At 40.9% G+C, this 14,173-nt stretch overlaps 2 protein-coding genes across 19 annotated transcripts in view; both read left to right on the top strand.

Annotated features, from left to right (window-relative positions):
* The window catches only part of LOC127439297 (probable phospholipid-transporting ATPase IM), a 47,804-nt gene extending 45,690 nt beyond the window's left edge, over window positions 1–2,114 (top strand). For 12 of the 14 annotated variants that reach the window (XM_051695568.1, XM_051695610.1, XM_051695603.1 and 9 more), the window contains one exon: window positions 328–2,114. In XM_051695568.1, the coding sequence (XP_051551528.1) occupies window positions 328–648 (321 nt within the window). In that variant the 3' untranslated portion in view covers window positions 649–2,114. The remainder of the gene's footprint in view (window positions 1–327) is intronic. The other 2 variants (XM_051695617.1, XM_051695615.1) reach the window with 1 other exon arrangement.
* A 2,879-nt stretch (window positions 2,115–4,993) lies between these two features.
* Window positions 4,994–14,173, top strand: part of rusc2 (RUN and SH3 domain containing 2) — a 31,934-nt gene continuing 22,754 nt past the window's right edge. For 4 of the 5 annotated variants that reach the window (XM_051696234.1, XM_051696236.1, XM_051696232.1 and 1 more), the window contains exon 1: window positions 4,994–5,288. The gene's annotated coding sequence lies outside the window, so the exon portion shown is untranslated. Of the gene's footprint in view, window positions 5,289–10,764; window positions 10,830–14,173 lie in introns of all 5 variants that reach the window. The other variant, XM_051696233.1, reaches the window with a different exon arrangement.

The following is a 14,173-nucleotide window of genomic DNA, read 5'->3' as shown; positions in this document are numbered from 1 at the left end:
TTTTGTTTAAAAAACAAGCTTAAAATATTGATGTTGAGTGTACAGTTGCAATTTTAATTTAGATTCTTGAACAGATTCATTTGGACTCGACTCGGACTTGGCCTGTTATGGACTCTTGAGTCCGACTTGGCCCCTTTTAGACTCGGACTCGACTCGGACTTGACTCAGACTCGACTAAGGTGGACTCGAACCCAACACTGATGGATGGATGAATGGATGGATGGATGGAATAATGGGTGGAGAAATGGATGGATGGACAGATGGATGGATGGAAAAATTAACAAATGTATCTTGTATGTATCTTGCCCTCTTGGTTGTTGAATCCAGGTGAGGTATAAAGTTCGTCAGATGAAGGAGCCTGCTCCACGTCCACGGCACGCTAAGCTCAGCCGCAGGAGCACGCGTCGCTCTGGTTACGCCTTCTCTCACGCCCAAGGCTATGGTGACCTCGTGACGTCTCGCAGGTTCCTTCGGCGACCTGCACCTGCCCGCTCCACGGGCTTCACTCCAACTGGGCGATCTCCTGGGTTCAAGCCAATGGGTCGGTCTGCAGGGTACAGTCCAGTCGGGCAAGAACAGAACCACAAACAGAAAGTAGAACCCACGTCACTGCAGATGTTCCGTGCTGTTAAAGACCCTTCCTTTTGAGGATGGAATTCGGGGAGCTTTTGAAGCAGAACTAGAACCAGAACTTTAAAAGTCGTTTACAGGGTTTGAACTCTTGGGGACAATTTTACTGCTACTGCCCCTGCAGAAATGACAAGCTGAGACCTGCATGAATTTCCAGGCTGGTTTTGTGCTGGTTTGGTGATAGATAATCTGGCGGAACACAGCCATCCTGTTTAACAGCAAAACTTAGCTGGTTGGCCAAGGAAGTCTTGCTGGTTAAGGTAGTTGAGACCAAAAACATACTTTTGGTTATCAGCTATGCTGGTCCTTTCATCAGGGGTGTTATGTAATGTTGATATGTATTTAAATGTATTTACATGCACACTAAGAACAATAGACTTGATTTCTAAATGTACGAAGTATTGTTAGGGACTGTGCACAGACACTTCTGTCGATCTGTCCCAGAAACACACTGAAAATGCACATGTGGTTTACAGCAAGGACGAACTGGCAGAAGTATTCTTCATACTTCTCTACTGTCTTCACTAACATGGGAGCAACAGACATAAACTATAAGAGGACAGAAATTGTCAAAGCAGAGCACAGTGATGTCATAGAGGAAGTCGAAACAGTGAAAGGCGTGATATAGTCTGTTCAGTTCAAAACCATCTAATCACCATTTCTTGTTCGCTTCCTCTTCCAGGTACTACAGCATGTTCACTAACACCCTCTGAATGCTGGGTTCATTCTACAACACACCCTACATTTTAGTAATTTAATTACTTAAAGGGGTCATATATATTTATTTATAATTTTTCCCCCTCTGTGGCCAACCTACAATGTTAATTAAGGTTTCTTGCAGCAAAAACAGCCATAACTTTGCTTTTTGTGGCCATCTCACCCCCTTTATCTTACCTTTAAAATAATAGTCAATTTTTAGTACCCATTGTTGAAATACTGGCAAATCCGCTCTTGAAATTTGCCTGCATAAGAAATTGTAACATTGCCAGAAATGTTACTTGATATGTGTGAACAAAGACATGAGATTTGCGGTTTGAGCACGCTTGAGCACAAGGTTAGGATGCTCTGAAGTAAGATGTCTGCTGTCTAGAGTTCCAAAAGTTAGAGTATGTTTACATATTATATCAACCTATTTTATTTTATTTATTTTTTCATGGTATGTCCCCTTTAAGGGCGAGCTGGAAATATATTAATAAAGCAACTTGAATATAGAGACTTTAATACCTATAAAGTGCCTTGGATATGACTGAGAAAATGTTAGAAATTCTCTTTTTTAATTACAGTTTGTAAGGTTTGGGGATATCACATTTTTGCTATCCGTTTTAAGTACAATAAAAAAACTTTCTGAATACAGCTTTTCAGCATACATAATAATACATCATAATCCATACTGTAATTTTACAACACAAATCATTCTGTATAAGCAAATTTTGTATACATTTTGTATAAAATCCATTTTGAATAAATAAAAAACGTATTTTCTGTTTAGAAGTATAAGCATGACCAAGTCCTGAGCACACAGCTGTTAAATATTTTGATTTTAATGTTTGTTTTGATAGAGAGAGAGAGAGAGAGAGAGAGAGAGAGAGAGAGAGAGAGAGAGAGAGAGAGAGAGAGAGAGAACGAGCTCTGGAAAAAATGAAAGAGACCACTCCAAATTTTTCTTAAATCAGCATGCCTACATGTATGGCAGCCATTCCATTCCAGTGTCTGTTGAATTCCAACACAAGCACACCTCATCACACCTCACCTTAATGAGGTACTGATTAGGTGATCACCTGAACCAAATCTTATTTAACGAGAAAAGTATAAAAACCACTGCTGCGATCATCACTATCCTCTTGCAGTAGGACCAGCTGGATGGCAAAAACAGTGCTAGTAGTACTTTAAAAGTAATTAGAATCAAAAAATAACTATTGACCATTCCAAAAGAGTTGAAAAGAAACATTTTCAGTGAGGAAAAAAAGGGTTTAATTCTGGCTTTTCTGGCAGAGGAATACAGCTAGCATCAGGTTACTTCCATCCTTAAAATTTCAAAGATGGCGGTTCATAAGAACAAGGCCAAGCAGCAGACATTGGGAACAACAAAGCTACAGACCGGCAGAGGGCGAAAACGATTCTTCACTGACCGGGATGACTGTCAACTCATTCGAATGTCACTCAACAACCGTAGGATGACATCAAGTGACCTACAAAAAGAATGGCAAACGGGAGCTGGGATGAAGTGCATGGTGAGAACGGTTCGAAGCAAGCTCCTAGGGGCAGGGCTGAAGTTCTGCAAAACTAGAAAAAAAAGCCCTTCATCAATGAGAAGCAAAGAAGATCCAAGCTGAGGTTTGCAAAAGACCATAAGGATTGGACCGTAGAGGACTGGAGTAAGGTTGTCTTCTCTGATGAGTCCAGTTTTCAGCTTTGCACAACACCTGGTCATCTAATGGTTAGATGGAGACCTGGAGAGGCCTACAAGCCACAATGTCTTGTACCCACTGTGAAATTTGGTGGAGGATCGATGATGATCTGGGGGTGCTTCAAGGCTGGAATCGGGCAGATTCGTCTTTGTGAAGGAAGCATGAATCAAGCCACGTACAAGGTTATCCTGGAAGAAAACTTGCTTCCTTCTGCTCCGACAATGTTCCCCAACTCTGAGGATTGGTTTTTCCAGCAGGACAGTGCTCCATGCCACACAGCCAGGTCAATCAAGGTGTGGATGCAGGACAACAGGATCAAGACCCTGTAATGGCCAGTCCAATCTCCAGATCTGAACTCCATTGAAAACCTCTGGAATGTTTTTCAAGAGGAAGATGTATGGTCACAAGCCATCAAACAAAGCCGAGCTGCATGAATTTTTGCGCCAGGAGTGGCATAAAGTCACCCAACAGCAATGTGAAGGCTTGCTCTCCACCAGTCTAAGACGCATGAAAGCTATGATTGAAAATCAGTGTTATTCCACCAAATATTGATTTCTGAACTCTTAAGTTAAGACATTAGTATTGTCTTGTTTAAAAATGAATATGAACTTGTTCTTTGCATTATCCGAGGTCTGAAAACACTGCATCTTTTTTATTATTTTGACCATCACTGCAAATAAATGCTCTAAATAACTATATTTTTATTTGCCGTTTGGGAGAAATGTTGTCAGTAGTTTATAGAATAAAACAAAAATTTTAATTTTACTTAAACACATACCTGTAAATAGTCAATCCAGAGAAACTGATGATTTTGCAGTGGTCTCTTAATTTTTTTCCAGATAGACAGACAGTCAAAATAACAAAGCAAGTGACATTTATTTTAAAGAAAGATGTATAAGCACACAAATAAATCGATATACTTTTCAAAATTAAGACAAAATTTACAGTACTGTGCAAACGTTTTAGGCACTTGTGAAAAATGTTGCATAGTGAGGATGTCTTCAAAATAATGCCATAAATAGTTTTCAGTTATCAATTAACATCATACAAAGTCCAGTAAACATAAAAAAGCTAAATCAATATTTGGTGTGGCCACCTTTGCCTTTAAAACAGCCCCAATTCTCCTAGGAACACATGGACACAGTTTTTCTTGGTTGTTTGCAGATAGGATGTACCAAGCTTCTTGGAAAATTCACCACCGGTCTTCTATCAATTTAGGCTGTCTCAATTACTTCTGTCTCTTTATGTAATCTCAGACTGACAGGATGTTCTGTGGGGGCAATGCCATCTCTTGCAGAGATCCCTGTTCTTCTATTCTAATCTTTTTCTATTAGCAAAAGTAATGTTTGGGAGTCTAAAATGTATTTTTCCTATTGACACACTAAAGCTGAAGATATAAATAACCATCTTTAGACAAATGTTTTTGTGAAACAGCTTAAGTGCCTAAAACTTTTGCACAGTACTGTATTTGTACACTTTCTGGTTGTCAGACTTAGTGCAAAATATCCATATAGCATTCATGCCAGTGTGAACTTTAGGGGAACTAACTTTATACATCCATTAAAATAATCTTGGTACCAGTCGGTTAAAGTGATTGCAAATAAGGGGGAAAAGTTCAACTGGTTTGATATTTTGGTATCTAATGCAATGATTAATTCATGCATTATACATTTTGGAGCCACTGTATTAATTCCTTGATTATCCTGCTTGTTATGCAAACCCAAGTGGGCCCCCTAAACAGAGGGACCCTTACTTAAACCATTAATTGATACATGGTAACTATTTAAATCACGGTTCCTGATAGTAAAGGCAAGCATTCGGTGCACTGAAGAATGACAAATGCAACTCTTTAACAATGATTATAGAGTAGGCCACTGTTTGACTCGCCGGTAAATGAACAAAGAACTGCCTGTAGGGGACCATTACACATCCCAACACCACGCCCTCTCCTCACGCGTTCAAGACGTCCAAAAGTAGTCATCTTGACCCAGCAAGAGATGCGATTTGTGTTCCAACACTTACATGTAAACGTCAGCATTGAAAGTTACCCTGGACAAAACAAGAGACGCTGCAAATCTGACGCGAGCCTGCATCGCCCAGAGATGCGCGGGGGTGCTCTTTATCCTGACGTAGCGCCGCTGTTGCGCTCAATCTACTGCCCAGAGAAATCAACACAAACGTGGCGACTGTTCACACTGATCTGACATCGTGATCTCAGTGGGAACCGAGGAGATGCCATTGGTCTTCAACGTGAGTATAAACATGCTCTTTATTTCATAATTACAGGAAAAATGTGGTAAACACGACGGATCGTTGGTGGGTAACGGGGCGTCAGTAGAGATCACTGCTGATTCAGATTTAACAGTGCTGGTGTTCATTAATAAGTGTATCTTTTATAAGATTTAATCCGATATAAGATACACACGTTTTAAATCATGACCCTTTAATGAAAACCTGTAAGCTCTTTACATCCTCTTTACAAAAAAAATCTTATAATCGAAAACATTCACGATCAGTACGGTTGTTTTTACGGTCTTAAAACTGTTTGGATTGATCTACCTTAATGTATTACGGGAATTATGGTCAAAAATAATAAAATTAGTGTGTGGAAACTAGCGATCAAGGGCTGGCTGTGAAGGCTCCATGTTTTGGTGCAGATTTGATATGATTTAGGCTATTTATGTTTCGTCTTGGACTTCGTTATGATGATGTATTGCATGTAATAAGCTTCTTCTACGCGTGTAAAAGCAGTCAAATAGCCTACAGGGCGTGCTACCGTTATGTCAAATATGCCATTGTGATTCACTTTGGGCGCGTTGTTTAGGCCTTGTGTTTGCGCATTTCGAGCAGAGCGCACCAGTCACACCAGCATCTGAAAGCATTCAGTGAGCGTCATAAATTAAATTAGAAGTAATAAAATGCAGAAGGACAAAAATAACTGGATGGAGCGAATTAACATGAAAACAACCCACTAATACAGGTCTGATAATGTATACTGTAAATATACCTTACAGGTAGGCTATATTTGTTATTCGTTATTTGTTTGATATTTATAGCTATATCACAGTTGTAGGCAATATTCGCTACAAACATTCCGCGTGACCTCCTTTTATTATTATTAATCTTTGAGCGCGCCGTCAAATAAACTACAAAAAATGTAGTGAGCTCAGAGAAACATTTCGGAAGATTTTGGCAGCTTGTGGGACTACAGTAGCCTAGTGCAAATGCCTACTTCTGGAGGGTCATTGCGGTGATTTGAACTGTGAAAGAGACACTTTATTCATATACGGAGTAACATAATTGAATATGTCGTTTATTTGTCCGTTACATTCGCGGCATAGCCTGAATTCCGTCTTCCTGGCCGATGAAAGAACTTTCTCGTCCGACAGAATTTACGACATTACTGAGTTTATGAGTTGCTGTGAAATGTTATTTAAATTGAAAACATGATATTATAATATTGTTTTTAGTTGGTCAGAGATAAAAATAGATAATAATAAAAAAAAAACTTTAAAAAAGACCATATATACTATGGTAAAACTAACTTTAATAAGCATTTTAGCAGGAATGTTGAATAGTTATACTAAATAATCGGATGAGGGAAACTGCTTAACTTTTATTACAACAAGGTAAGCTGTATTTATATTTTCTAAATGTGTTAAGAACAATAGGCCTCGTTAGCTTTAGGCCTATTGAAACCGTATTTAAATTGATTTAAAGCATGGTAATGAGGAGCCATCCATGGTTTTACTTGTTACTATGGCTGTCTTGTTTGGAAGGCTGCAAAACGAGCCTCGATGACGTATGACCTCCTCCGGAGGTCGCATTTGTCGGCCGCATACGTCATCGAGGCTGTCTCGTTTCAGAAAAGGGAGTAGGACACTCCGAATGGAGCCTTCGAATGCGACCTTCTTTCACGGGAATTCGGAGGATGCATGAGGTGTATCCTTAATGGGCACTCACAACCCACAATTCTTTGTTTCAGCGGAAATGTCTAAAACTGTATAAAATGACGCCAATTTGCCCGTAAATATGATGTTCAAACGCAAGTCATGTTAATTCCCAAATTGAAGTACCTCAGTAGATGGGAGCAGAGTATATAATATGTATAATTATATTAATATATAATTAAAATAAAGTATTAGACTAAAAGTACACCTGTAAAATCTATTTTCTTTTCTCTTTACATCATTATAACTCTCCTAAATTTTACCTCATACATTCCCTTCCAAAGGGAATTTGTTACCATCTCACTCAAAGTGCTCGCACTTGTTAAAGAGTGGCGTGCTGTCATAGCAACCATGTTACATTCTGTTTACAATTGTCCGACGAGACACAGCCTATGTAGGCCTACTCTTATTATAAAAACCACTATGCAAGAGCTATGGCACATAGTCAAGGCTGTGTCTCGTTTGGAAGGCTGCATGCTAGGTAGGACGCGTCCTTTGAAGGCTGCGGTATACCGAGCGTCCTCCTTTAAACAAGTCTCGTTTAAATGAGACGGCCTTCGTAGGACAAACGGAAACGGAACATAACATGGTTGCTATGACAGCACGCCACTCTTTAACAAGCGCCAGCACTTTGAGTGAGAAGGTAACAAATTCCCTTTGGAAGGGAATGTATGAGGCAAAATTTAGCTGAGTTGTTTTCAGCTGTACAGGCTGTAATACAGTGAAGAGGAATGCATATTTTATAAACTGTACTCCGCAACCCAAACCCCAAACCTAAACCTAACCATCAGTGGAGTAAAAATGTAATGTTAGAGGGAAAAATGCAACCTTCGAATCACACACATCACTGATTATGCATACACAATTACTTCCTGGTTTTAACATGGGATACAAACCCGGTGTCTTCCACACTGCTGACTTAACACGCTTCCGGTCGTGCCACAGGGGAACATAGATACCTTATTAGCACCTGTTCCTATGGACTGTTCAATCAGAGTATGTTCGCTAGAAGTTCCTCTATAACTGTAAAAAGAGGGTCAGTAACAATTATCAGCTGTTAACTTGGCATAAACATCTTTAATCATAATAATAATAATTATTACTATAGTAGTAAACCAAAGACACAAAAGTGTACACTTTTCTTCCACACTGACAACTTGGGAAGAGCTATTGTTGCTTAAAAATCACACAAGTCTTGCCCAGTGTTTTTAGTATTCCTTAATGTCTGAATACCTTCATAAACATCACTGCATCAAGTTTGTGTATGTGTTATATTTTTAACAGTGTGTCAGAGGCATGCCGTCTTGTTGTGGTCTGGCTGCAGCTGATCTTGTAGCTAAACATACCCAGGGCTCTGGAATGTAGTGCCTGTCATGGCCTTTATTTAACACTGAGATTCTGAGAAAAAAGAGAGGAATCATTTCCTCCCTTCCCTTGACCAGCCTCTCTGTCCTTTTCCGTTTTTATTTTAAAGGAATAGTTGACCCAGTTTAATATTCTGTCATCATTTACTCACCCGCATTTCATTCCACACCCAAATGACCTTCTTTCTAACGTGGAACACAAAAGGAGATTGTTTGCATTCAGGTTTGGAATGACATACATTTTTGGATGAACTACTCCTTTAAAACAGCATTAGATTTTAATGTTGTAATAAAGCTGGAGTATTTCTATGGGTGTTGCTCCCCATGTCTCAGTAGTGTTTGACTGATTTGACAAAGTCAGGCTGAACTGACTCATTTTTGCCATGAATTGCTGGAAATAGCTCCCTCACTATGTGTGAATACATTTCAGATCTAAGTTATATTTCAGTGTAATTCCTGAAGTGTTTAAAATGGAATTTATCCAGATTGTGTGAGGAACTATTTTACTTCAACATACTCTGTTTAGAACTTTAGAACCAAGCGTTCATTTTGCTTTCACTTAAAACACAGTAGCTGCGTTCGAATTCCCATACTGTCAAAGTAATGTATTTGATGAATAACTTACTTTTTGTGTTTGATAAATTATGTTCTTTAGATATGCAGGTGAGTAGAATGAATATATTCGCAGACATCTAAAAAGAATGGGATTCAGAAATATTTAAGATTTTTTTCTTAAATGCATTTGGTGACAGGAACACACGAGTATTACATAATGGAGCTTAATCTGCCCCGACTTGAGCAGACAGTACAGTGAGGGCTTTCATTGACAGATTATGTTGTATGACATATTCATCTTTCGGGCTCTGTACAGGTAAAATCTTTGTTGTTATGTAAATCAACAAGGTTTTGTTGTGCATTTTAATTGTTAGTAAGATTAACTGACATATTAGACACCAACACAATACAGATATTTAAAACTAAATTAAAGTGGTTTTAATGCAAAATCTCTGTCCTTTGTTTGGTAGAAACCAGGAAGTGAAATGGAATGCTGCAATGCATTCTTTCACCCATCAATGTGTAAGAGAAGGATGGAGAAAGTATGAGTGAACAACAAAAAGTAGAGATAGATTTCACTATTTTGCAAAATAATGACAAATCTTAATATAATGCTTTCATTTTACATTACATTTTGGGTACAACCGGGCTAAAGGCACACCTTACTGTAAGGGGAAAAAATTATACTCGCAAAATGTATCACGATCTGGAAAAAAATATTTCTTTTGATTGAATAATGATGAAGCAGCTTCATTTTTGTGAAAATACATAATAACAGAAGGTTGTTTTGATTAAATTTCAGTTTTAAAAAAAGCTAGGGGGCTTGGGGAAAAAGGCCCCCAGGGGGTTTATAGATATATAATAGCTATAGGGACAATAGTGACAGTGCAAAATTTGTCAACTAGTGCAAATAATTTTGAGATGGCATGATGCTTTGTAACAAATTAAAATAATGAGATAAAAGGCTGCACCATTTCCTGGTAATTTTAAATACATTTGGCATTTCATAACATCTCAGGTATTCTATAAACAAATGATTCTCCATTGTAGTTGGATCAGTCAATATGAGCCCACTTTGAACATTTTTCATAACAAATCTATTTCACCCACACTTAAGAAAAACAACTTGTTTTATGGAGGCCTCTAGCCCCTGCAACAGGGGGGCTTTTTACCCCAAATACTCTCCTTTTACGTATTGGACAATTATTGAAACACTTTTGATTTAATCACCTTGAACAAAACAACATACATGAAACATGAAAATGAAAATAACAAATAGGTATTTTGACTCAAAATAAATTAGATAATTTCAGGGATTTTCATTAGCTGCATAAACTTGCAACATTTTAAAAGTTATATTAAATTATATTAAGTATTAGATCATCTTAACTCAAAATCAACCTTTAGACATTACACACAATTATCTCAAGTGTCAGGAAAATTTTACAGTGCATAATGACCAGCAGGTGTTTAAGAAAGTGCTGTGGTAATGTTTGTTGCTATTTAGTGGGTTTGGAGAGAAAATGTGCCTTTTCAAATGTGCCCCCGGAGGGCCCCGTTGCACCCTACCTTTAGTCTTTTGCTGACACTTTTATCCAAATCGACTTACACATCAGAGTTTGGGCAATTACAAAAAAAAAAAAAAAAAAAATGTCTTTGTATAATTCATATTTTTGTCACTCTTCCAGTATATGCAGTTGTTTTTGTCTTGTGACTGTATAATGGAAAAATAATCACCACCAGCACACCCATGCATTTGGATGATGTAATGTGCTCCACTAGTGCACATAGGGGATTTAAGGTCATTGTCAAAGCTCTTCACGTTCTATTGTTTTCTATCTCTGTCTGCCCACCCAGAGCTCCAACAACAGGTCACTGACCCACAACCATTTCCTTCTTCAAGATTTCCTCCTGTCTGAAAGGTCAATCTTCACCACTCACCCCTCCCTTCCTCTCTCTCTCTCTCTCTCTCTCTCTCTCTCTCTCTCTCTGTCTGACCGTAAAGCACTCAGCTCTGTTTACTTACTCACAGATCAGAGAGCATCCTGTGGTGCATACTGCACATCTAAAATATGTACATTCAGGCGTTTCGGAGCCTGATCGCTCACGAGGGGGTTGCTACCTCGACCCCGGAGCCTGCCTCGGCCGTCCCACTGATCACCTTGGTGTACCTTGGTGTACCTCTTTGAGAAGACAGCCGAGGTGTGGAAGTGGCCGCCCAACCAGTGGGCGGCCCGGTTGCTGACACTACTCTCCGGGGAAGCGCAACTCGCAGCCCAACAACTCCCCGCAGCCAACCTCCTCGTCTATAATGACCTGAAGAGAGCCATCTTGCAACGGGTCGGCCGAAGCCCCAAACAGACCCGTCAACGCTTCCACTCCTTTAGGTTTGGAAGGCATGGCACAAATAGACGGGTGAAAGTGTGGTGTGTGCAGGAGGATATTCACACTTATCAGGTGGTTACCATTGAGTACTATTCAGGGGGAGAAAGCATAGTGTAGAGGCTGCGGTTAATTCCCGCCTCACCCATCCACTGATTTTGGGGACGAATTGTCTGATTTTAAGAATTTATTAAGGGAAATATGTGTGGATGGGTCCTGAGATATAATGTCTTGGTGTGTGACGTGTGGATGATATGGCGGGAGAGGTGATGCCAGGGCCGTCTACGTCTGCTCTGCGTCAAAATGGCAAGGGAGGGAGTTCCCTGAAGGGGATTTCCCTCTAGAGCAATCATGTGACGAGTCCCTCAAACACACTTTTGACCAAGTGAGAGTAATCAATGGTCAACAGCTCCTGCCTAACGTTGCGCTCGCATACCCATATTTTTCAGTTATTAAAGATCGGTTGTATTGAGTGACGCAGGACACTCAAACAAAAGAGAATACAATCCAGTTTTTTTTTCCTCCCCTTTTTCTCCCCAATTTGGAATGCCTAATTCTCAATGCACTCTAAATCTTTGTGGTGGCGTAGTGACTCGCCTCAATCTGGGTGGCGGAGGACAAATCTCAGTTGCCTCCGCGTCTGAAACCGTCAATCCGCCCATCTTATCAGGTGGCTTGTTGAGCGCGTTACCACGGAGACATAGCGCATGTGGAGGCTTCAGGCCATCTACCACGGCATCCATGCACAACTCAACATGCGCCTCACCAAGAGCGAGAACCACATTATAGCGACCATGAGGAGGTTACCCCATATGACTCTACCCTCCCTAGCAACCGGGCCAATTTGGTTGCTTTGGAGACCTGGCTGGAATCACTCAGCACGCCCTGGGATTCAAACTCACGAACTCCAGGGGTGGTAGTCAGCGTCTTTACTCGCTGAGCTACCCAGGCCCCCTACAACCTAGTTATTAGTGCCGAAGAGCCGTCGGGAAACTCTCTTCCAGGCGGCTCACCACAATCTGATGGCTGGCCATTTAGGACAGGAAAAAACACTCAACCGAATAATGGCCCGGTTTTTTGGCCGGGCATTCAGGTGGTGTGCGGCGTGCCGTTAATGTCATTTGGTGAATCCACCGGCCACCCCAAAAGCTCCATTGCGCCCTCTACCGCTAATCGAGGTACCCTTCGAAAGAATTGGCATGGACCTCGTCAGGCATTAGAGCAGTCAGCACGCAGATATCGCTTTGTATTAGTCCTGGTGGATTATGCAACGCGATATCCAGAAGCAGTAACCCTGTGCAACATCTCAGCACGTAGTGTTGCGGAGGCACTCTTCAAAATGATCTCCCGTGTGGGTATTCTGAAAGAAATCCTCACTGAACGAGGCACAACGTTCATGTCACGTACACTACGCAAACTGTATGAATTATTGGGGATTAAATCGATCCGTACCAACATTTATCACCCTCAAAATGATGGGTTGGTCGAGCGATTTAATCAAACCCTAAAAAATATGATTCGTAAATTCGTGCACGAGGGTGTGAGGGATTGGAATAAGTGGTTGGAACCCCTATTATTTGTGGTCCGGGAAGTCTCGCAAGCCTCCACAGGGTTTTTCCCCTTCAAGCTCCTGTATGGGTGTAGGCCATGTGTCCTGCTTGACGTCATATGGGAGGCTTGGGAGAAGGGGCCTTCACAGAGCAAAAACTAAATTCAGTACGTTCTTGACCTTAGAGGAAAACTACACACATTGGAGCAGTTAACACAAAAGAATTTGCTCCAAGCTCAAGAATGACAAAGCCAGCTCTATAATAGGGGAACACGATTATGAGAATTTGCACCGGGAGATAAAGTCCTTGTATTACTGCCCACCTCAAGCTCTAAATTACTCGCCAAGTGGCAAGGGCCCTTAGAGGTTACACGGCGAGTCGGAGATCTCGATTATGAGGTTAAGTGAACGGATAGAGGCGGAGCACGTCAAATTTACCACCTCAACCTCCTAAAATCTTGGAGGGAGGGGGTCCCCGTGGCCTTGACGACGGTAGTCCCAGTGAGGGCGAAGCTCGGCCCGGAGGTGACTTTCAAACATAATCAGTTCACCCCGGTTCCATGTGGAGACCACCTCTCACCGTCGCAGCTCACGGATGTGGCAAAGTTGCAAGCGGAATTCGCAGATGTGTTCTCGCCTCTCTGGTGATCAAGTGGCCTGTACTCACTCTCCGCTACTACCTGTTGGGGCAGGCCTTCACCCTCTGTTCAGATCACGCCCCACTCCAGTGGCTCCACCGCATGAAGGATACTAGTGCGCAGATCACCCATTGGTACCTGGCACTTCAGCTGTTCAAATTTGAGGTGATCCACAGACCGGGGGCACAGATGGCTGTGGCTGACTTTCTCTCCAGAAATGGGGGGGGGGAAGAGTTGGTGGGCCGGATGTTGACTTGGATGCGCGCGCTCATTTGCTCAATAAATTTTAACGGAGACTCGCATGTGGTAATTACAATTAGTTTTGCAAAATACGTGTCTGATTTTGAATGCAAAACATGTATACATTATAAAACATAGAAAATAGCAGTGAAATGTAAATTATGCGCTGGAGAGAAACAACCCTTAAAAGGATAGTTCCCCAAAAATGACAATTTCTCACCCACACCTATTATACTGCCTTTTGGGCATTTAAAGTTCTGGTCACCATTCACTTGCTTTGCAAGGATCAACAAGACCTGAAATTATCTTTTAAAAATCTTCATTTGTGTTTTGCAGAAGAAAGTCATACACTTCTGGGATAGTGTGAGGGTGAGTAAATGATGAGGGAATTTTCCTTTAAGCGCACCAAACAGCAAAAGCATTCTGTCAATATACTTGAAGCATCAACAAGTCCACA

Source organism: Myxocyprinus asiaticus, chromosome 4 (assembly GCF_019703515.2).
Source record: "Myxocyprinus asiaticus isolate MX2 ecotype Aquarium Trade chromosome 4, UBuf_Myxa_2, whole genome shotgun sequence".
Lineage (NCBI taxonomy): Eukaryota > Metazoa > Chordata > Actinopteri > Cypriniformes > Catostomidae > Myxocyprinus > Myxocyprinus asiaticus.
Note: the sequence above shows the minus strand (reverse complement) of the source record. Positions and strands in the feature narration are given on the sequence as shown.